The sequence below is a fragment of the Sylvia atricapilla genome, chromosome Z, assembly GCF_009819655.1.
Source record: "Sylvia atricapilla isolate bSylAtr1 chromosome Z, bSylAtr1.pri, whole genome shotgun sequence".
NCBI lineage: Eukaryota > Metazoa > Chordata > Aves > Passeriformes > Sylviidae > Sylvia > Sylvia atricapilla.
Window position 1 is genome coordinate 79,622,976 of NC_089174.1, and position 23,480 is coordinate 79,646,455.

General features: G+C 38.8%; 1 protein-coding gene across 7 annotated transcripts in view; it reads left to right on the forward strand.

The window, feature by feature from the left end:
* The window catches only part of ERBIN (erbb2 interacting protein), a 117,475-nt gene that overhangs the window by 22,237 nt on the left and 71,758 nt on the right, over positions 1 to 23,480 (forward strand). For 4 of the 7 annotated variants that reach the window (XM_066338995.1, XM_066338993.1, XM_066338996.1 and 1 more), the window contains exons 1-2: positions 14,996 to 15,067; positions 19,094 to 19,150. In XM_066338995.1, coding sequence (XP_066195092.1) covers positions 15,059 to 15,067; positions 19,094 to 19,150 — 66 coding nt within the window. In that variant the 5' untranslated portion in view covers positions 14,996 to 15,058. Of the gene's footprint in view, positions 1 to 14,994; positions 15,068 to 19,093; positions 19,151 to 23,480 lie in introns of those variants that run through there. The other 3 variants (XM_066338998.1, XM_066338994.1, XM_066338992.1) reach the window with 2 other exon arrangements.

Consider the following 23,480-nt stretch of genomic DNA (forward strand, 5'->3'; position numbering starts at 1 on the left):
TGCCAATTTAGTGCATGGTCTCCAGCTTCTCAAAAGTTTTGTAGTGAGTAAGTTTCTGGGAAAGTCACTGTCATTTGTCAAGCTGCTAAATTCAGCGTGAGCACGATGTTAAATGCTTGGCTCCAATGTGAAGGTAATGTATCAAAATGTATTTACAGGTACTGAAATAACAACATGGAAACAGAGACCATAAACAAGTTTTTACTTGTGAATAGCCGAAGTACGGAAAAGAAACATGAGACTAAAAGTTGTCAATTTTTTTTTCTTTTTTAACTTCTTATAATCCATACACTGCCTGATAGGTGAATTTGACAAGACTTTGAAATCTTCACTCTTACAGAGTATTGCAGGTTCTTTTGCAATGTATTTGGACTGTATTTGGTCATCTGGCAATGCTTTGTTTAAGGATGCAATTTTGAGGCAGTATAATTACAGTTAGTTAAGAAAATTCCTGTTTCATTGCCTTGTTATCAAGACTTACGCCTGAATAAAGAGAACTACATTGACTAAAAAGGATCCCCTGTATCCCATCCCTTCAGTATTCTTGTGACTTCTTTATTTTGGACATGTTCCGAAATTCTTACATAAGCTCTGGTTTGCATATTTAATCTATTAGCCCTCTTGATTTGCTGATTCATTTCTCCTTGTAGCAATAAATGCTTCCCCAAATCTCCCCCTTCCTAGTTACATTTGATGAGTTCTGGCGTGAAGTGCCTGCTCAAACATATCTCAGGTGTTTCAGCTGTGAAGGTTAAACTAGTCAACATGAGATGTATTTTATCTTGGCAATGCACTTGGGGATCTCATTGTTCTGTGAGCCTGGTGTTCCCTGTAGTGCAAGAGAGGTTATAGACAAGCTGTCTCAATAACTGAAATGATTCTCAGACACACAGGCACTTCTGTTAACATATTCTAGACTGCTTTGTTGAGTTTGGTTTTTTTTTTTTTTGGTTTCAGAACACATGAGCAATGATAGTTTGTCATTTAGAATGTGTGCACTGCTAGGAGAGTCTCAACAAGATTAGGTTATCATAGGGTTGACCTGTGTGATAAGCTTGCTGACTGTCACATGGCCAGAATTGGGTATTGTAAGGAAAACATCCTGTCTCCGTAGAGGCAACTTTGTTTAATTTTATGCGAAGGCTGGATGTTGGGGGACTCATGCTTGCATTGCATAAGCAGTCTTTGAATCTTGTTTGTCAATTAAGCTAAGTAACTAGCAAGAAACCAACTCCTTAAACAGTGTCATAAATGTCTGGTGGTGTCAGAGGGGAAGTGTGCAGAGAATTCTTCTAAGGTATTTAAATAGCATGGCACATTCTGGCTTCTGCTTCCCTCTCTCCTTTTCCATCTGCATTGTTCCATGGAGATAGAATCAAGTGTGAGCTAATGTAAGCAAGTAAACTTGCTTTCAACAGTTGTCTTTGAGTGCCAGTGCCTATTTCTTCAGTTTAGATATTGCATCTGTGTCATTCACAGACCTCTCTGACAATTTCCTCATTTTCCTTTTGTTTCTTGCTTCCCTCCCTAGCCTCAGGATATTTTTTCTTAATGATCCAATTGTACACATTATACTATGAAAGTATATTTTCCTCCTAGTGAGAAGAAATGATGGTGAGACAGAAATGCCTGATAGAATGGTTTACTTTCAGAGCTGTCATAAGCAGCTGTGGGTAGTTGTAATGGATGTGCCAGTTTGTTTTTCTGCCAAAATACTTTTTTCCTTAAATGAAGAATTGTATGAGTTTCAAATTTATATAAGTGAAAGCTTATATTAAAAGTGCAGTTTTCTTCCTGTATCGCTGCTGTGCCAGGAGGATCATACATCAATGGTGTGGGGAGCTGCACAGATTGATGTCCTATAGAATTCCACATCTGGATGAGAAATACTGGATTTCACAAAATGAGACCAGGTAAATTTGAAGCTAGCAAATCTGCATCAGCTTCTGTCCAAAGAAGCCTTGTATACAAAAAGCAAAAGAATGAGTTGCTTTGATTTATAGTGAAGGAGTAGCATGGGAGGTGCTGTGTGTTTTGGAATGCTGTATTGTCGTGGTAATATTACGCTACAGATTACATATCTGTGAAGACTTTTAGCCATCCAAGACAGACTGTCATTTTTGTATAAATGGACAAAAGGAATAGTGTTTCTACAGGTCCAAGTGGTCTTCTGACACTTCTGTTGGTAAGCAAATGAGGACAAAGATGATAAGAGTGAACTAGGTGACTAGGTAAGTGGTGTAAAAGGAGTGGGTTGTCCTGTTATGAAGCAGCAGTTTGATTATAGGGTGAGAAGAAATTACAGATCTTCTAAAAAAAAAAAAAAGACTTGAAGTTAACATTGGTTACAGAGAAGAGGCAAGTAGAATATCTCTTAAAACATGTGCAGAAGGAAAAATACCCAACTTCATTCTAATACAAGTGCAAGATACTGAAAGTACTGCTCATGAAGGACTGGTGAATAATTCTGAGAATGTTTATAAAGAAAAATATGTTGGATATTGTTTAAAGGAGAAAAGAAAGCCATTATGGTTGATCTGTGTAGCATCACTGACCTTTGGTAGAAAAAGTGGTGTGTTTGATGACCAAAGTAACTGCTTGCAATTTAGGAAGGGCAAAGTGAAGAAAAAGGACAATTCTATTTTAATGAGAACTGAAAAAAAACAAAACCATCAATTGGTTTTCTCTGTGGCCACAGCAGAAATAGCTTGCTGTGGAGTATCAAATTGCAGTCACATACAGGATGACTAACTTGCTAAGTACAGGAAACTTAACTTTTATGTGCAGGTGGTCTTGTACTACTAATACTAAAATGCTCATTAAAAAAGATGATGGATGCAGTATTTTTAGAAGTAATTATAAAAGGATTTGGAGTCACACCTATTATTGAAAGGAGCCAAATAACCAGTAGTGTATTTAAAACCTCCTTGCTTTTGATAAAGTATAAATGACTGTGAATTGACTTTGATTGTATGTAATAAATATGAAGTTTTAATCAGCAGCATTTATTTGTTCCTTTTTATAAAGATCACTTGGATGCCATTCAGTGAAATCATCTGTACAGAAATTCCTTTTTCTACTCAGTTTTAAAGGGAAATCAGTTAAAGGATGTTTTAGTAGATGCTTAGGAAACACTGAATCTAAAACAGGCTAATACTATAGTGAGAAGTTCACACGTGTTAATTAAATGAAGTGGAAAAAGCTGTAGCAGTGAATTGTGGGTTAGAAGCTGCAGACTTCAGAAAATAAAGGATGAAGGGTGTCTACCTAAGATATCTAGGATGCTAATGTTAGGACCACTGAAGTGGGTGAGAATGAGATAAAATATACCAAAATATCTATAAGTTTATAAAAAAATAAGTATATGTTTAATTTGCTTGGCAAAATAGAGACTTTTGTAATTGAGAAAGTTGAGAAGAACTTGATGATCAAACTGATTCCCTGGTAGGCTTATTCAACAAATGGTTCACATTTTAATATTTTTTATCAGTCAGAGAATTGTGATTGTAATCCTGTAATTAATTAGGTTTGTTATGGTTTTATGGTAGAGGATTAGTGTTTTCCCCAGAATATCATGTAAAACAATGTTTTGCTCTTGTGCTGCCTTTCTCTAGCCCTTGAACTAGTTATGTAAGTGAGAAAAGAGCTCTGCTTATCTCTTGCATTTGACTGCTGCTGCTTGAGGATACAAAACTGCTTGATTTGACTCTTGGCTAGATAGAGAAGCCTCTCTGGTCTTTTTTGGTAGTACCAGGCCATGTAAAATTCAACCAAGAGAATGTTCTTGCTCAGTTTAGATGTTTGTATTGTTTCTGCTTCAATCCTTCCTTACCTCTTGTGCTAAAATGCAGACTTCAAGTAAGAAGTATTCCAGTGTTACTCTAAATCTCTTTTCGCAGTTACAAATGTTATAATTTATTTTGGAAATTAAATACCTCCTCTTGAATCCAGAGGTAGAACATTCTGAAAGTTTGGAACTTTTGTAGGTCTGTTTCATGTAGGGCCGTGAAAATGATTGGCAGGCTCAAGTACTTCTATGAAGACAGGCTGAGAGAGTTTGGAATTCTTCAGCCTGGAAAAGAGAAGGCTCCAGCAAGCCCTTACAGCGCCTCTCTGTACCTGGAGGGAGACTGCAAGAAAGATGGAGAGGGACTTTTTGCAAGAGCGTGTAGTGGTAGGACAGGCAGTGGCTTTAAACTCAGAGTAGGTTTAAATTGGATGTTATAAAAAAATTCTTAACTGTGAGGATTTTGAGGCACTGAAACAGGTTGCCCAGAGGTGCTGGGAATGCCTCATTCCAGGCTAGATCAAGCTTTGAGCAACCTGATCTAATGGAAAGCACCTTTGGCTGGGGCAAAATGGCTGGGAGTAATGATCTTTAAGGTCCCCTCCAACACCAGCCATTCTATGATTCTGCAAAAACACAGAAGTAGTTTCTATAACTAGCTGAACTCACTGGGACACAAAGGGAAAAAACTTAACCTTCTTTCAGGTATCAAGGAAATTGCTTGACTCCTGCCTCTCACAGTAGAAGTGTGGGTTTGTTCTTCTCTCTGAATAAAAAAAATCAAGACTCAAAGTGTTTCTTCTCTCGGATTTTATGTTTTTTATTAAACTTAATTTATATTTTTGCTTCCTATGATTTGGAAGAGTAAACGAACAGTCCAGGTAGATATGCCTGCTTTAAGTTTTCTTCTTAGAAGGTCTAAATGTTTGTACCAGCATAGCTGACTATTTGGTTTTTATGCATGTATTTGTATACATGTAATATATGTAGTGCATTTTCATTCAGGACACATAAAATCAATTATTTTCCAAATTTACCCTTTGTGTAACCTAAAGGAGTTTTAGTAAACAAACTGGAATTGCCTCTTATGATTCAACACAAGTGTAGGATAGAGAACAGGTTGATTGTCCTTCAGATAAGGTTGGGGTGACTTTGTAGGGGAGCATATGAAGAGGGGGATGGTGATGGTAAACCCTCTTCATTTTGATGAGCAGTAGTACTTGCCCAACAGCAGCCTGGTAGCTGTTGAGATTTTATTTTTAAGCATTGTTATGAAGGCAAGAGACAAAGAAAATATGAAGAAATACACAGTGAATTAATTTTATATATCTGTGTGAGAATGCTGTCAAGAGTTGCTCTGAAGAACTGATGAAGCTAGATAGATGGTGGTAGAAGCTAACCTTATTGACTGAGGAGTCTCCCTTTTGATTTTGAATGAGAAAATAGTTTGAAAAAGTAAGTGAAAATAAGCTGCTTATCTCTTCAAAGGAAAAGGGACAAAATAGGGGTACTTAAACCAGCAACACAGTTAAGCAGTGTCCTAGAAATTATTTTTATATTAAGTATAAGTTTGTGGAGTTAAGGTTTTATTTTGGGTGTTTGGAGCTGGGGACCAGTGTGACTACAGAGATTCAAAGGATGAAGAAGCAAGGAGAGTTATGGGTCAGAATAATGGACAGGGTACTGGTGATGTCTAGAAGTAAGCAAAGCATGTGAATAAAAACATTGATAGTTGATTTTATGTTCTAGTTTTATATGCATTGAATTTAGGTAGACAATTCCCAGTTGTGCTTATTATCTGGAAAATCTGTGTGAGATGAACGCTAATATTAGAGAGGCAGGGGAAGCAACTTGGGCTATGAAAAAAACATGTATAAACAGAACAAACAGCAGCAGAATGGAAAGGAGTGGGCTGACCAACAGCAGAAGAAATCACAATGGAAAGATAAGGAAGCAAGCAAGGTGACTCTCTAGGGGCTCTCACCATTATTGAGGACTTTGTCGCAGGAAGGATCACCTGTAGACCTGTACTAGGTCTCTGAGAGGTCTTGGACTGATAGGAGATATAAGCAACCAAACCCAGCTTTTCTTTTCCCTCTTTTATATTTTCGTATTTCCCTTTGCCTTATTTTCCTTTTTATTCCCATACCTCTGAAAGAGGCAAATTTTGACTTAGGGTCAAGGCTCCTCATTTTCAAGTACGTGAACTGTAGTTTTTTTCACGTGCATTTAAAGCAAACTAACCATAGCAGATAAAGATTTGGTATCTGTAGGGTATGATTACCCAGGCATTTTTACATCTAGCAAGATTTAAGTTTAAGGCTCATTAGTCTTAAACTAGTGAGTGGGTGTCAGATAAATTGCTTAAGCTCTGTCTCTCAGTATTTGCTATTTCAGATTTAGTTGCTAGTCTGCCAGTCTAATCAAAGCTGTTGAAAATATTTGTTTCCTTTTAAACGAGGTGCTAATAACACTGCTGCTATCTAACGGCTAATGCTCGTTCTAGTCTCTGCTTTTACGTGTCATGGTGTTAGCATTTATTCTGAGCCCAGTGTCTTATTGTTGTGCACACTAGAAAAGATTAACTTCATGTGCATTATTTTTTTGGATTTCTATAATTTTATGGGAAAACTGGACTGTGCATTGTCATAGAGCACATGCATTTAAACTGTTGAGTGATTTTTTTCCATAATTTTAAGTCTAAGTTCTAATCCTTTAATGGTATTAAAATGAAAGCTGGTATCTAGAATGAAGTCCATTAATCTCACTACTGATCTTTAGTACTGAGGTTTTTTTGTAGTAGAAAATATTCTAATGCTTTTTCAACTGTTAAGAGAGCTGACTGGCATGTTAGGAATCAATCTGTTGGAAAGGATTGATTTTATTATCTTTTTTTAGTTACTGTGTCTTATTGCTAGACAGAATATTGCATAGAGAGGTCATATAATGCTGTTTTTCTCCTAGAAATTAGAATCCAGTGATGTGCAGATAAACAAGTGAGTTGCTTTATTGCTAGGAAAGCTCTAAATGCAGACTTATTGATTTGCCCAGATCTAGTACTAGCTTGTTGGAGAAGATCTGGAGGGTCCAGAAAAAAACTAATTTTAGATTGAAAAGATATTAGGTTGTTTTTAAAGCTCATATCTGATTGTTTTTGTCTTGACTCAGAACTGAGAATGGAGCAGTATCTAGAGGCCAGAAGCTCCTAAGAACCTCCATTGTTTGGCTATCAGATCTAACAATGAATGCATTTCACTTAGTGGAAGACCTTCTGAACTGTAATGGGCAACTACAGTAAAAAGTCTTTTGGAAGATGCATGGATATAGTCTTCCAATGCATTTTAGGATGTGCATTTTGGTAGTGCTCCTATCAGTATATGAATGGCATATTCCTCCAGGCAGTAAGTATATTTTTATAAGACAACCATGGGAAGAATGAGAGAATGAGGAGAAACCTACTGGTTTGCTGACTACACACAAACAACAATTTCTGTATGTGATGCTGTGTTGGTTTAAATTAAATTTGATAAAAAAAGGGTCAGAAGTGAGACTAAACAACCCTCACTGCAATCTCATTATTGGAGGGAGTATAGCAAGCTCATATCCTGCTCCTTTCCACAGACTGCCATTCACACATGATTTTTAAGTAACAATTGTGGGTTTGGTTTATTTTAGACTGAGAAGCTATGTCCGCATTGGTTACTTCAAATTCAATCAGCAGAGGAATTTTTTTTAGACAGGAACAACTAGGACTGTTTTCCAATCAGTTAAATTCAGCATATTAATTTCCTTAAATTATCTTATGAGTTGGGGATTAATTACCTTGCAGCTCTGCAATTTCAAATAACAGAGTTTTTTTTATTACCTTAATGAGCTATTTGTTTTATTTCAGGTCGCTTATGGGCCTGTTTTGTTTTGTGTGTTAGAGGGGGTTTCTTACCCTGTTACATAGCAAAAATCCAAGGGGATTCTATAGCATAATTTCATCCATTAAACAAACCATCTCTAACTGTATTTGCAGAATATAAATTAGCTGCAACAAAGGGTTTAGGTAGCTTTAAATTATGTGATAAAAAGTGGCAATTGTGCTCCATCATTGGTTCTCGGGCAGGTAGTGAGATCTGACAGTGAGCCAAGGCTTAGTGTTTGGAAATTGGCTCAAACCAGAGATTAGGCAGTAGCATTAGTCTTTTGAAGAGTAATGTGATAATGTCACAGCTACAGATCATACCTCGGTGACAGATGGTGCATGCCTGGGTGAAGTGTAGTAGGGTAAAAATACTTCTTGGTTTGATGTTTTATATGTTTAGTCACAGTGAATAGCTGTTGTAGTTAGTTAAAAATTTAATATCAATTCAAACAGGAAACACCAGCTTCCAGGAAGACACCTGTTCAATTGTCCAGAGCTTACAAAAAGAAGCTGTGATACTGGACATTTCAGGGTGTATCCCTGTTTCATATCAGTGTGTTTTTAAAAATTCATATATCTGATTCTACACAGTTGATGCTCGACTATATAATTTCTGTTTTCAATATAGAAATGTATTATTCCTCATGGTGGTTTTGTTACTGTTTATAGACAACACTAAATTTCAGGGTGGTGGGTGCAATAATAGACAATTGGAGCTATAACAAGTATCTGATAGTTCCTTTTTTGTCTAAACACACTCAGACAAGCAATAACAACACAAATATTTTTGTCTCACTTGGCATGTTAAGGGCACAGCTGAAGTTAATTTCCTTCATGGCTATGAATATTTAGCAATTTTGCAAGCATGTTGTCAGATTGCTGATTATATTTGTAATCAAACTGGTCAGTGATGTCTCCTAATTAAATTTTTGTGAAGCAGCGGGGAACAAAAATGCAGAAGGAAGGAAAAGGTTCATCAGAGCAATTTTTAATTGGAAGGCTATACCTCTACACATGTTGGGGGGAAATGATATCTAAAAATAGCTCTAAGTGTTGCTTGACAAGCACTGCTCACCTCTGCCCTGAAAGGGAAGAGAACTCAGGAATTTACATACCCTAACAATGACTTGGCTGGTAGTGTGAGATCTATAATTAAGTATACAATTATAGCAACTGTTTGCTGTTAGTTTCTTGTCTTTTCGAGACAATTTAAATATGAAATGTCTGTTATGCTATAAAATTATGTTTCGGAACTATGAGAAATGTAAAAGGATTCATCCAATTCCTAATACAAATTTCATAACATATTAAGAAAATGTAGGTCTCATTAGTTCTAAGAATTCAGTATTTTATGCATAATTTGATAATTTCAAGTATAAAACTTTCAGCTGTTCAAACTGTGTTGCAGTATCTCCTGGACCAGCCAGTGGCCATAAAAGGCCACAGGCACAAAATTAATTCAGACATTTGATGCCATAAACATTCTCAGAATTGGTAATAATTGCAGTCTGAATTATGCCACAACCATCTGTATTTTGATAGTTTGAAACAGCTCTAGGATTTGATTTTGTGCATAACCCATGTTATAACTGGCAGAGTATCCACCTGATACAAGAGATATATTGAAAATATATCTGACTGCCTAGGTTTGAAATGGAGAGATATATGCTATCTTTATTGGTCTTACTGTTGGGGTTTAAAACAATAGGTGGTTCATCTGAAGTGTTGGAAACCTAAACTCAGACCCTGTCCAAGAGGACTTGACCCTTAGGTTGTTTGTCTTTCAGAACAAGAATGTGCAGTCTGTGACAGTCTTGGGTTCATTCAGATGGAGGACTTGTCCCAGGAGTTATTTGATTTAAGTTTCACATATTGGAGCATTGAATGTACAGGTTTTTATTCCCTGTGCTTTCTCTCATGCTTGGACACGTCTGCTTAAGTATCTAGATCCCTTTTTTTCCCGTCATATTAAGTAGTTTACATGTTATCTGTTAGTCAGTATCTACTTATGGCAATATTTAGACAAGTGCTGTTTGCACACAAGTGTGGGTGTTGGCTGCCATCAGGATTTTATACATGCCCATGGTCTCTATAAGACATGGTGCCATATTTCTGAAATACTGCATGAATAAAATTAGATATGTCCCTCCCTGAAGTATTTTATTATCTAATAAAAGATGTGGGTGTGATGAAATGGGGAGGAAGAAGGGTTTATCTGATGAATGGCAGTGGGCAAAAAGAACCAAGGATCATGATAATAGCATAATACAAGATAACCACCTACTTAATTTTTTGATCGAATATGTCTTTTATAGAAACAGCAGTGTACATTCTGCTGTTGTTTAGTGTGTACATATGACTGAGTTTTGTGTTTATAAATATTACTACTGATGGAATCGGTATATTCTGTCACATGTATTCTTATTCTCTTAGTCACTTGTTTGCCAAATTTTCCACATTCCTCATCTTTCCAATCATCAGTCTATCTTTTTCTGCAGTGAAAAAAAAAAAAAAAGGCTGAATTCTGATCACGTTTACTGTGGCTAACAACAATAGGACTGAAAAGGCTTTGACTTTTTGGAGTGGTCACTGTCTAGGATCCATGTGCAGATGGGAAACTAGAGAATGAATGGGGGCAGGGGTGAAAAGGAACAGGGCCACTTAGGACCAAAGGGTGAGGGCACCAGATCTAAAGAGTTTTCTCTTTGATTTGCAGTCTCTCTTGTTATACTGAGTGCTTGTGTCACATTGTTTGTGGTGCTAATTGGCCTCCTGATGTCACATAGGTATGTTCAGTTCTCTCAAAAGTTAATGTCAATTCTGTTGGTAGCAGTGGAAATCTTTGAAATGGCTGAAGCTTGTGTGAAAGTTGTGAAAACACTCTTTTTAAAAGTCACTTTTTCCCTTTTAATTCCCATATTGAATCAAGTTGGACTGTTTCTGTTACCACTAACAAAAGACCTGAGTGTGTAGCTTGGCACAGCTGCTGGCTTTTAGTCACTGCACAGGGTACAGACTGTTGTTACTCTGAAATGTGTTGGGGTTTTGTCCCTAAGAATGATCTGTGAGGTCAAAATAAGTGGTCTCCAAAACCACCTCTGGTAGTTTTCTGTCGTGCATGGGGTTTTTTGGTGTTTGTTTGGGTTTTGTTTGTTTTTTGTTTTCTGGTGTTTTTTTTCTGTATTTTTTTAAAGTCAGGCACTGCTATATTGTGTACTTCAAAGACAAGAATTAAGTTGTTATGAAGAGATCATTAAACTTGCTTATTTTGTGTTAAGAGGTGTGTATTAAATCAGTGCTTAAGGATGCCATGAATTGTAATGATTTAAAGCCTTCCTAAAATTTTAATTTCTAGCATTAAATTGGGAGTAGAAAGCCAGTGTTGTTTCTGTATTCTGTGTTTTCCTTTCTGTCTTGGTGTCTGGTTACTTGAGCTAATGTGAGGGCATCAAGTAACAGAAACAGTAAACATTAGTAATGCCTTAAGCAGAATGATTATGAACAGCATACAGTAACAGTTTAATCTCCTCACATTTACCATTCTGGGAAGCAACCTTGGTTTATAGATTTTAATAAATTGTAAGTCTGTGAAAACAAACTCTACTTTCCTGTAAAGCAGATTATATTGATATAAACCGTCTTCGTTCTGCAGAGATTTGCCTGATACCTTTTTTTTTTTTTTAATGTGAGCTGGAACATTTTACATAATGCATTCATGTATGATTGAATCAATATGTAATTGTTCAGTTGCTTTAGTAAGACTTGGAAAACAGCTAGCTAAGATAGTAATTACATTGACTAGACAATTTTGCTAGAGTGGCACAGAAACATGTACCACCATGGTTAACAAAAAACACTGAGTCTCATCTTTCTCCTCTGGAAATGTTACCAAATAATCCAACTGATCTGCTTCCTTTTTTACAAACTGACATTGACCTTAACTCAAAAGTGGAGTTGGACTTTGCAGCATCTAATGTTGGTTTGCTCTGATGTGGTAGGCTGAGGTGTTGAGTTAGACCACATGATCTGGAGAGGTGCCTGAGAACCTCCATCATTCTGCAGTTCTCAGTGCTTGGGGAAAGAAAGTAAAATACTGCTATGTCTTACTGATACTCTGGAGAATATGGGATTTAGAGGCAATTAAAAGTCGCAATGTGATTCTTACCTGCAATAGCTATGCCTTCTGAGGATGTTGTAGATCTAACTGTTTATGCTTAATAACAGCTTGGTATTTTGTTCTTTATATTATAGAATAACTTTTCAGAGGATATATGCCAGGCTTGCACTTCGGGAAACATCTTGATTTGTAAATGATTTTTTGCAGTTTGATGAGGTCTGAAACTCCTCCAGTCTGGCCCATGTGCATTATAGCAGTTTTTCACTGGTGAGATGAAATGCAGACATACTGGTCATTCTGCATTAACTGCACTGTTATAAAAGGAAGTTTTGAACGCCAGACAATTTTCCTAGGTCTAGGTATGTTTGCTTTGTTGCAAAACCACAATTTCCATTCAGAATGCTTAGACAAGGTTTTTGTAGCTATGTCCACAGAGGTGGAAATGCTGCCTTTAAAAAAATTGAGGTCACAGGTGCAATCTTCATTTATGCCTATGAGACCCTTTTCTGACCAGCTTCCCCAAGGAAAAGTAGTGAACCACAAAATCCAGCAACTGTGATTCATTTGTATGTGTACAGGGATGAAGATGTTTCCTTAACTGTGTTGTGCAAAAAGCGCTCTTGAGATATTGTAAATAACAAAATTTCACTTTGTTGCACTCTAACCAGTCCAATTAAGTTTTAAGGTAGTTTAAAAGACCTCTCATAGAGCTGTAGATAATCTGGCAGAACAGTGAAACTCTTATTATTAAAATGTAAGTAATATAGCAAGTAATCCAGTCCAGGGACCTATCACAGTGCCTTTTGCATTCCATATGTTGGTAAGCATACCCGTTGCCCTTGGCAGAACACTTTTGAACTGCATGTCCCCTGCAGTACAGCAGCAGGTTATTTTGGGGCATTCTGGAAGCAAATGTGAACCTTTGTGCCTGCTTAGAATGTGCCATCAGCTGTCCTCTTCCAGCATTAAAGGATTCTGGTTGTCAGCAGCTGTGACAGCATTGGTACTGGGAGGTATAACAAATTCTCAAGTAGGTCAGTCTCATGCTGCTTGAGGTAATGTTTCATAATTAACATCCTAGACTTGGCCATCCAAAATCAGTAGAAAGATAGTTCTGCCCCCTGACACTTGGTAGATTTCTGTCAACAAGACCATTCAGTGTTTCTTTGCTTTACTTTAAGTATCTGACTTTGGTTCAGATACTGAAACTAGAAGAAACAGTGGGACAGGATGACAACATTTGCTTCCAGGAAAAGCAAGATGGATTTGGTTTTGAGTGATCTCTGGGTCCTTCGTGTCTCCCTGATCCTTCTCTCTTATCCCTCCTTGTTCTCCAGTCTGGGAATCTGAGATGAACTAAGCTGTCTGTGGTCTACAGGCCTTTCTACTTTGTGCAAAGTATGTTTAATTTCAAAAGGTATACTGTCTAGAGATAAATATTTTCTCAGCTGTGTTTATCTTTTGTTTCCTCAATCAAAATCTTATGTTGTTTTGTTTGTTCAAGTTAGCTCACTGTAAGGCACACATTTCCCTCTGATGTGGCAGGTTGTGAATTAGAATCTTGCCAGTAAACACTGACAGTAAAACTTACTTATTATCATTGTGTATGAAATGATTATGCACATCTTCGTGTACTCCCCTGATACTTCAAAAACTCTAAGTCTGATTATGGGTATCCTTTGGCAGGCAAAGTCGTCTTTTACAGTGATACCAATGGTGCATACAGTTGCTCTTCCTCAGTCTGCTTTTTAACCCCTCATCTTCCTCATCCCCATTTCAAAGGGCACAAAAACAACTGATCTCCTTGCCCTAAAATTGTTCTTGGTTTACTAGACAGATTTTAGTGGTGCAGTATGGCATCTCTTTCTCCTTAATGAGAGAGGGGGTATGAGGCAAGGGAGGTAAGAAGAGTGCCAGGGTCAGGACGATAGGAGAGAGGGAGGTAGAAGAAGCAGAGGGAGAGAGTGGGCAAGAGAATGAGAGAAGAGGCAAGAGAAGTAATAGAGCGCAGGAAATAAGAGCAGGGAAAAAGGAGAGCGGCGAGAGGGGAAGGAGCAAGAGGTAAGAGAGCAAGGACCTTGTTACAATACATTATATCTTCTTTTGTGTTGAATATTCTAATTTACAGTGACCAACTGGCACAAGATACAAAACCTACAAACTTTGCAGGCAACCTGTGAGAACTACTAAATTACCATATCATCCTACATTCTAAACTCTAAAGACTACTTTTCTTATCTACTTTTTCCTTGATGCCTTGGCAGGGTGGAGACGGACTGCATTCTTGGGTCCTTTTGTTTGCTGTCCTTTAACTTATCTCCAGTTAATCACCGTCCTCCTGCCTGCCGTGCCCACATCTCAAAGCTGGCCTTCATTTCTATTTCACTCACAGATTTTATATCTCCAGTATTTCTTACCAGACAATCATATCCATAAGCCCTTCCTGCCCCATCTTTCCCAACACAACCCTTTCTGAAATGAGGAGCATGTTTTGGTTTACCCGCTCTCTCTTGCACTTGCTTGTTTGTTTGTTTTTGGTTTTTGTTTTATTTTTGGTTTGGTTTTTGTTTCCTTAAACAGTTTGTAGAAATTAAAAATTGCTTGGGCCTCATTCATTGTACTGAAGTATAACCCAATATCTTGATCTGTTGTGTGGAAGTTTGCTACATATTCTGGGTATGTCAGTATTCTTTCAAAGTTGATCTCCAAAAGCAGCTGAAAGAATTCTGAGGATTTGAAGTGAACTGTATCCCCATTGCAGAAGGCAGCCACATTTGTCAGACATGACTTCTGCTTACTGAAGACAAGCTGGTCACAAACCACCTCCTTGTTTTCTGTGACCCTTAACAGAATTTTAGGATCTCCTCCATGATCTTTATGAGCAGTGGGGTGAGACCTGACTGACTTGTAAATTCCATGTGTCTTTATTTTTCCTTTTTAAAAATGTGGTTATATGTCCTTTTCCCAATCATTACAACTTCTACAACTTCTCAAATTTGATAGGTAGTGGCTTATCTACTTCCTTTGTCAGTTCCTTCAGGATCTATGGATTTACCTCACCAGGTCGGTCCTATGGGCCTGAACTTCACATTCACTTGGATGGTCTCAAACCAGATATTCTACAGCAGGTAGTTCTCTATTCTTCTGGTCCCTGCCTTTGCCTTCTGCAGCTCTAGTGAGGTGGTTGGAGAACTTGCTGGTGAAGACTGAGATTAAAAAGTAATTGACTGCTTTGGCCTTCTTCATGTCCCAGGTAACCAGTTCTTCCATTTCCTTTGGAGGGGACCCACATTTTCAGAGTCTTCTTTTTATCACCCATGTGCCTTTAGAAAAAAAATAGAAATCACTTTCCTTCTTTAAGGAAAGAACCTTAAGGATCATCAAGGTCACACCCTCCTTTTGTGGTCACTTGCAAAGATACAGCATCCACACTTCCCTGGGCAATCTGTTCCAGTCCCTCATTGCCCTCATGGTAAAGAATTTCTTGCACTGGACACAGTACTCCTGGTGGGATGTTACAAGAGCAGAGGAGAGAGAGAGAATCACCTCCCTTGGCTGCTGTTTTGATACAGACCAGGATACAGTTGGCTTTGTGGGCTGTGAGCACACACTGTTGTCCAGCCTTTTTATCCAGGAGAACCCTTAAGTCCTTCTTGACAGGACTGCTCTCACTGAGTCTGTCTTCGTGGCTTGGATTGCTGTGACCCAGGTGTGGCACCTTGCATTTGGCCTTGTTTACTTTGAGGTTCTTGCAGACCTGCTTCTGAAATTTGTCCAATTCCCTCTGTATGGTAAAGAAACCATCTTATGGAATCTTTTCTTGTTGCCCTTGATGCCCCTGGCCAAGTTTGATTTTACCAGTGCTTTTTCCTAACCTGATCCCTGACTGCTCAGACAGTCTTTCACTATTTTTCTTAGGCTGCCTTCTGTCCTTGTTTTCACCCTCTGTAGGCTAAAGCCAGTGGTAAGTTAGAACTGAAATACTTCAATGGAATGAGAAATACTTGCTCACTTAGTTTATGAGCAACTCCTGGAGTACAGTGTTTGGGATGGCTGTTCTGTGTCAGACTGGCAGTCAATCTGGCAAGCATTTTCTAGTAGAATTAAGAAGGAGTAAGAACAGGATGGATATGTAAGATAGCTCCCCCTGGTACTCTCTGCATAAAACTGAGTACTAGAGCTTTTTGGTTACAGGAACATATTGAGACTCAGTCTGATGTGATTGATATAATGTTCTAGAGTACAGTTAAATAAGATTTCCTTAGGTATTTTTACCTTGAGATAATTTGGCACCACTCATCTAAAGCAGCTTTAATACTTCTGCAAAGCAACTAGAAAAGCGGTGACCTAAACTAGCTGAGGTCTTTGTGGTGTTACAACCTTAGGGGGAAGGGAACACCCAAGATTTGTAGATACTCATTGGTTGAAAGGAATGAGAAGTCATGATAAAGAAAAGCTTATGAAGTTTTATTAGTGAATTACACACTTGGCTTGGAAATTGGTATGTTAGTACCCTGGCCTCTTATGTAAGCACATGGCGCAGGATTTTGGATAAAGGAGTAGGGTGTAAGGGAAGAGAGAGAGATGAATTAAAGGGGGGGAGAAAGAAATGGAAGGAGGAAGGAAAGAAAGAGTTTACCAGTCCTGGCTGCAGCATCAGTTCAGCTGATGGTATATGCTGGGGCCTACTGCCTGGGTTTAGATGAGGATACCTATTGATAGATAAGCTTTCCCTGCCCTGGAGTTAAGTGTCACGCCTGCTATGCAAATTACTTACCACTCACAGTCCATTCTTCCAGGTCCTTGTGGAAATGGGTCAGAGGGCTTTGGTGCTTTGGTGGCCTTACTCTCCCCATACATTCTGTGCCTGCTTCTCCACCTCATTTCTCTGTTTGTGCTGTACTGAGCTGTGCTTATCTCCAGGAGGTAAATCAAAGACCTTTGTCCCAGAAAAGAGCTGTCCTACCTCTGTATGGCCCCTTGTCCAGTCACATCTTGTTCTTTCTCACAGTGTTACTGCCAACAGTCCTTGGCTGTTGTTCCCTACAGTCCTTGGCTGGTGCCACAGCCACCCTGATATTGGTGTGTGAGACAAACACATTGGCCCCTTGTCTTCTAGACTTCTGCAGTTCTGGTGCATGGTTCCTTTGAGCTCCTCCAAATATCCCAGTTTATTTCCTTAGAGAGGTGGTTGTACTTTCAGGCAAACTGTTCTGATAGGAGGTTTCTGCTATTGGAAACTCATCATCATACTTGCAATTGTAGTTACAGCATATCCTTAGCTGTAGAGGCTTAAAGTTGTGTGACTCAATGTCACAGTTTCAAGTGATATTATGGAAACATAAGTTGTGCTGAGTTCATTGCTTTTGTTTGGTTTTGTAACTGTTGTCTCTTGTTCAGAGACTTGTGTAGCTGCTGAATCTCTAAAGTAGCATGACCTGAAATATCCAGGTAGTGTTGTATATTCTTCCCCTGATGCAAACACTTGCTCTGTTATTGCCTCTGGGTGTATGGAACTGGATGAGTTCCATCTGCTTGGGTTGGAAGTCTGCAAACAGTTAAAATGGTAATGACTCTCTACCACTGGATTTTATTCTTTTAGGCATTTCAACAGAGGCAGTGAAACAGGTGTCAGGAAGTGATGCAAGAGTAATCCCTTCTTGTTTATTGTTTTTGTGATGATTATGGGGCTAGCTATTTCTTTGATAATTTTTCTATTGTGAATGCTTTGCCTGTAGACTCTTGACCTTAGGTCTTTATTCTTCAGAGGCACAATCACCTGACTGTCTCTTTGTCAGATCCAGCTCTGCACTGTTGTGTTCTCTGGATGAGTTCTGCTTGTCCTAGCAAAACTATTGCAGACCTCATTTCTTCAGTTTGGGAGTTTGTGTACAGTGCCTCTGAAATAGCTTTTGTAAAGATCACATAGTTTTGCAGTAGGAGCAAAGTGCTGTGGGAAAGAAGCATGCAGCCATGGCAATTTGACTGACTCCTCTAATAGCCCAGGTTTCAGATCTGGTTTGGTTGCTGATGTCTTTCTTGATATTTTTAATTGTCTTGAGGGGTTTTGTTCTGTGTTTCTGAGGCTGGCTAAATTATTAGGATTTTTTTTTTTCCAGTAGGGAACTTGAAAGGCTTGTGGCTTTACTTTTACCCCTTGCTAGTTGCATGTCTTGGATGCTCATCTGTTGAAAATAAATGTAAGGATGCATGCAGTGTAGTGCACTGGAGTCCATTTGGTATGAATGCAGAAGCTGACACCAGTGACTCCCAAATGAGAAATACGACATGTGATGTGCAAAAGTTGATTGTAGTGCGATCCTGCTATGGCAGTCCCGACTTCTGTTGGGAGTTCATTGTCCTGTTTCTTACTGCAAAACAAGGAACTTGCTTTTGTCCTGGAACAAGTTGATTTTAAATGTCTTTCAGGATCTATTTATTTATTTCATGGTGGGCCAATTCTATAGTTTCATTTATAGGCAAATCCTTTGAATGAAGCTATTACCTGTGATCCCCGCAGTTTAAATTCTTTTCTAGATACTGAAAATTTGACAGATTATACTCTGCTTGACTTAGCTTGCTATCTGCTCTACATAACTTTGTGCTCAGTTAGATGATCCGTCTGACTACAGTGACATTTAATCCCTCTGAAGGTCTGTTTTACTTCTGCCTTTGTTGGAAGCAAATTAATCCTTCCCATCAGTGCAGCCAGTAGTTTTGTGTGTGTTCAGTCAAAAACACTGGATGCTTTTGTTTGTTTTTAATTGTTCTACTTCAGTGAGGTTAGCGTCAGACATCTGTTATGCCTTATAAAAAGTGTGGCAACTTTCAAAAAAAATCCTGAAGTTAACAATGCAAAACTGTACTCTTTTAATCTTTGGTTAATTTTTGCTGCGTTTTTTCTTAGAATTCTTCAGAACTGTGTGCAAGAGAAATCTGTGTGATACTTAATATTTTAATATAGTAACTACAAAGGAGGTAAAAATGAAACGACTGTGTAGGCAGAGTGCTTTAAAATAAAAACAGGGTAAAAAGCAATGTTTTGTACCCAGAAGAATTATCTGTTTTAAAAGAACATATGCAGTTTTGCTGTCTTGGAAGTCTTTCAAGTACTCTGAAATATTCAAGCTGTTGTTCACACACATGCACAGCTTTTCTTTTAACAAAACCAAAACTGTGAAAGCCAGAAAAAAAATCCAAGATGATAGAATAAAATATTAGTTTGTTCTTACCTAGTAGTGATAAGGCTGACTAAAAATTGTCCCTTTGTCTTAAACAGAATGTTGACTTTGAAGGCTCAGGGAAGAAGCAGCAGGGAGAAGAAAGTAACACAGTGGTAAGTACATTATTTTTCTTTCCTCTGGACCAACTGCCTAATCTGTTAAAATAGAAATCCTCTTATTTATTAATATTCTGTTATAATTGCCTTCAGAGCACTTGAATTTTATTCTGCATCGTATCTCATGCTATCAAACCTGCTACTTTGAAGGCAGTTTTTTTTAAGCTCTGAATATCTGTTCAAGACCTAAGTAAATTATATACATGTACATATTTGTGTACATATATAGAAAGGGCAATATATGGAAAAGGAAAATAATTCTATCTTAAAGCTCAATGTGCATTATTAAGTGTTTTGGCTTGAGAACTTTAGAATACTGGTTTTTGTAATTTATTTAAGTTCTTAGAAATAATAAGCATATATTTTTTGAAAACTTGGATAAAAGGTGCTTGAAAAAAAGGCTAAAAATTTTTGTTGAGCCTCCTACTGTCCTTTTTGGTTTGCTGTTCTAAAACCTAAACATACATAATATCATATACTTTCTCTCTAACTGCTGTGTTAATGTTTTTTAGCTAGAGAGCATATATAAAAATGTGAAAAGTGTTAACAAGACAAAGTTTGATTTGCTTTCAAAGCTCTACGGAAAAACAACACATATTCAGAATCAGCTTTTTTCTTTATTAAATGATGCCAGTGCAGATGGCACTAACTTGCTCTTGCCTCATATTGTAAGGGTTTGTAGAGTATTTTTTATGGATAAAAAGAGTACCCAATAGAATATTTAGTCATCAGAAGGTCTATATGAATTCCTGTGGAGGAACTGTTATTGCCTAGTCCCCCTCATGCCCTCATAGAAAAAAAAAAAACAAACCAAACCCAACAGCATATGACAGCAGCTTCCATCTGCTACGATTTTATTAATAGTGCTGCTCAGACTGTGGAAATGCTAATAAATATTGACTCCTCAATGACTATAGTTTTGAGAGTATAAAATCCTGGTTCAAAGGATACAAAATCTGCATATTTTATCTAACATTTCTATAAACAGCATATGCTTAAGTAGAGAGAAGCATGTGCACATGCTTGTGTTTTCTAACCTTTTGTGTAGCCTGCAATGCTATAGGCTTTGTGTGCTTTGGCATTCTCCACTGAGCTAATAATCTGTGCTGTTGCTGCACTGCCTCAGCTGCGCTTGCTGCACCATGCGGTTTGTTGCTTCCTATGGGCAAATGACTAGCAATGCCTCTTGCCTTCACTTCCACTGTGCTCATTCATATCTTTGACTATGGTGGTTTAACTAGAGGAATTAAGACAGCATCTCTTTCTTTCTGCTGGAATACTTGTTGACTGTATGCAATACAAAATATTTTCTCATACAGTAGTAATCCCGCAAAAAACTAAACCTGAAGCATGAGCTGTTTTTTATGGTTTTTTACCTCTGCCAGAAACTTGGTATCTTTTAGTCTGGTTGCTCTGTGTATTTAATTTTTTTTTCTTTTTATTGAAAATCAGGAATTTGTTCCCATGTATCTTTTTCACCCTAGCAATGAAGGAAAATGAGGTTATTTGATGTAGAAATTAGTGGATTCGGAAAGCAAAGCAGTTTTGAAGTAGCTTGGTTCCAGTTAGCTGTACCAAATAGCTGTGATTATTAGGTATATAGTAGCTGTGATTATTTCCACTGCATATTTAAAAAAAACCTACGTTGCTAGTGGGGGATGGAGTTCACTTCAGTATCCTATTGGGATAAATATTTTGTATTTCTGGCTATGTATTTAATTAAAAATGAGAAAAATTAAATTCGAACTGTGTCAATTCCATAATGTAAGGGAATTTTTTAGCCATCTGAAAACATCAGTGTTGAACTACTGAAATATCAATGTCATGGCTTTTAAAGAAGCTTGGGTTTTTGCATATTCCATAAAGATTTGTGGGACTCCTGCAGTTTCCTTCAGACTTCAGTTTGCCATTGTAAAAATCACTGCATTTATATGGTGGTTTTTTTTTTCTTTTTCTTTTTTTTTTTTTTTTTTTTTTTATGTAAGGAAGAGGAGTGGATGAGATTCAAATGCAGTAGTTTTAAAAATCAATTTATTCCTCCCTCTTAAGGTTCTCTTAGTAACATGACAAATACACACCCAAAGAATATGCAATCAAGTGAAACATCAGAAATGAAGCTCAGATCTAATGCTAATCTCAGCAGTGTTGTTAATGGTATCCAATTAGAAACCATTCTTTAGAGGAAGTGTTGCACTGGCACTTACTTGGATAGATTTACTGTCCAGATGGAAGTTTCTAGGGCTGTCTCAGAAAAAGGGCAAGAGAAAATGTGTGAGAACATACTTGCAGCTACCTGGGCTGCAGTTGTGTTATGACAGTGTGCGCGTGTTGCTGTGTGTTGTTAAATACTGTTATTAGGAAAAGTCAATATAATTATTAAAAGAGTAAAAAGTACAGTTGTTTGGTTATCTAAACATTTTAAAATGTAATTATTTCCTGTAAACTTAATCTGTAATTTTTCTGTCTCTTTTTTTGTAAGGATATTGCTGTAAAAGCTCTTGCCTTAAATTCACAGAATCACAGAAGAGTCACAGGTACAAGGGATCCTTGGAGATCATCTCATGCGGGGCAGGGTCACCTAGAACAGGTTAGAGAGGAACAGTTCTGTCAGGGTTTTGATTATCACCAGAGAGGGAGACTCCATGACCTCCTTGGGCAGCCTGTTCTAGTGCTCCTGACACTCTCAATGTAAAGCAGTTCTTCCTCATCTTAAGGTGAAATTTCTTGTGTAGTAGTTTATGACCATTTCTTCTTGTCCAGTGTCTGGGCACCACTGAAAAGAGTCTGGCACCATCCCCTTGGCACCCACCTTTGGGATATTTATATCCACTGATGAGATCCCCTCTCAGTCTTCTCTCCTCTAAACAGACCCAGCTCTCTGAGTCTCTCCTCTTAAGAGAGATGCTCCAGACCCCTCATCATCTTTGTGGCCCTTTGCTGGACACTCTCCAGGAGCTCCTTGTCTCTCTGGCACTGAGGAGCCCAGAACTGGACACAGCAGTCCAGATGTGGCCTCACCAGGGCCCAGCAGAGGGGGAGGATCAGCTCCCTTGATCTGCTGGCCACACTCTTCCCAGTGCAGCCCAGGATCCCCCTGGGCCTCCTGGCCACAAGGGCACACTGCTGGCTCATTGTCACCTTGGGACCCACCAGGACCCCCAGGTCCTTCTCTGCAGAGCTGCCCTTCAGTGGGGCAGCCCCAGCCTGTGCTGCTGCTTGGGGTTGTTCCTCCCCAGGTGCAGGACCCTGCACTCGCCCCTGTTGAACCTCACCAGGGTTCTCTCTGTCCAACTCTCCAGCCTACCAAGGTCTGGCTGAAAGGCAGCAGAGCCTTCAGCTGTATCAGCCACCCCCCAAGTTGTATCATCAGCAAACCTGCTGAGGAACCTTGGATCCCTTCATCCAGGCCAGTGATAGACAAGTTGAGTGAGACTGGACCCAGTACTGATCCCTGGGGAACACCACTGACTACAGGCCTCCACCTGGATTCTCCTGCCCTGATCCTGACCCTCTGAGCTCTGCCATTCAGCCAGTCCTTGGTCCACCTCACTGTCCATCCATCTAAACCATGTTTCCTGTGCTTACCTCTGAGGATGTTATGGAAGATGGTGTCCAAAGCCTTGCTGAAGTGGAGGCAGACAACAACCACTGCTCTCCCCTCATCTGCCCCTCCTGCCTGGCCATCACAGAGGGCTGTCAGATTGGTCAAGCATCATTTCCCCTTAGGGAATCCCTGCTGACTGATCCTGATGACCTCCTTTTCTTCTACATGTGTGGTGATGGCCTCCAGAATGTTCTGTTCCATCACCTTTCCAGGGATGGAGGTGAGGCTGACTGGCCAGTAGTTTCCAGGGTTGTCCATGCTCCTTTTGAAGATGAGACTAACTTTGTCCTTTGTTTGGTTGTTGGGCACCTCTCTATGATTTTTCAAGGATGATGCAGAGTGGCTTAGCAACATCATCTACTAGCTCCCTCAGCACCTGTGTGTACATTCCATAAAGGCCCATGGTTTTATGAATGTTAAGTCTGTCTAGTTGAATCCTCAGTGACCAGGGTAAGGTCTTCCTTTCTCCAGCCGCCTTCTCCTTTCCTCAAGGTCTGGGATTCCTGGGGGCTGGCCTCAGCAGTTAACACTGAAGGAAAGAAGGCATTCAGTAACTCTTCCTTCTCTCTGTCTTCCTTCACCAGGATGTCTATCTGATTCAGCAGTGACCCCACATTTTCCCTAGTACTCCTTTTGTTGATGATGTACTTGCTTGTTGTCCTTGATACTCCTTTACAGACTCAACTGGAAGTGGGTTTTGGCCTTCCTTGTCACCCACCTGCA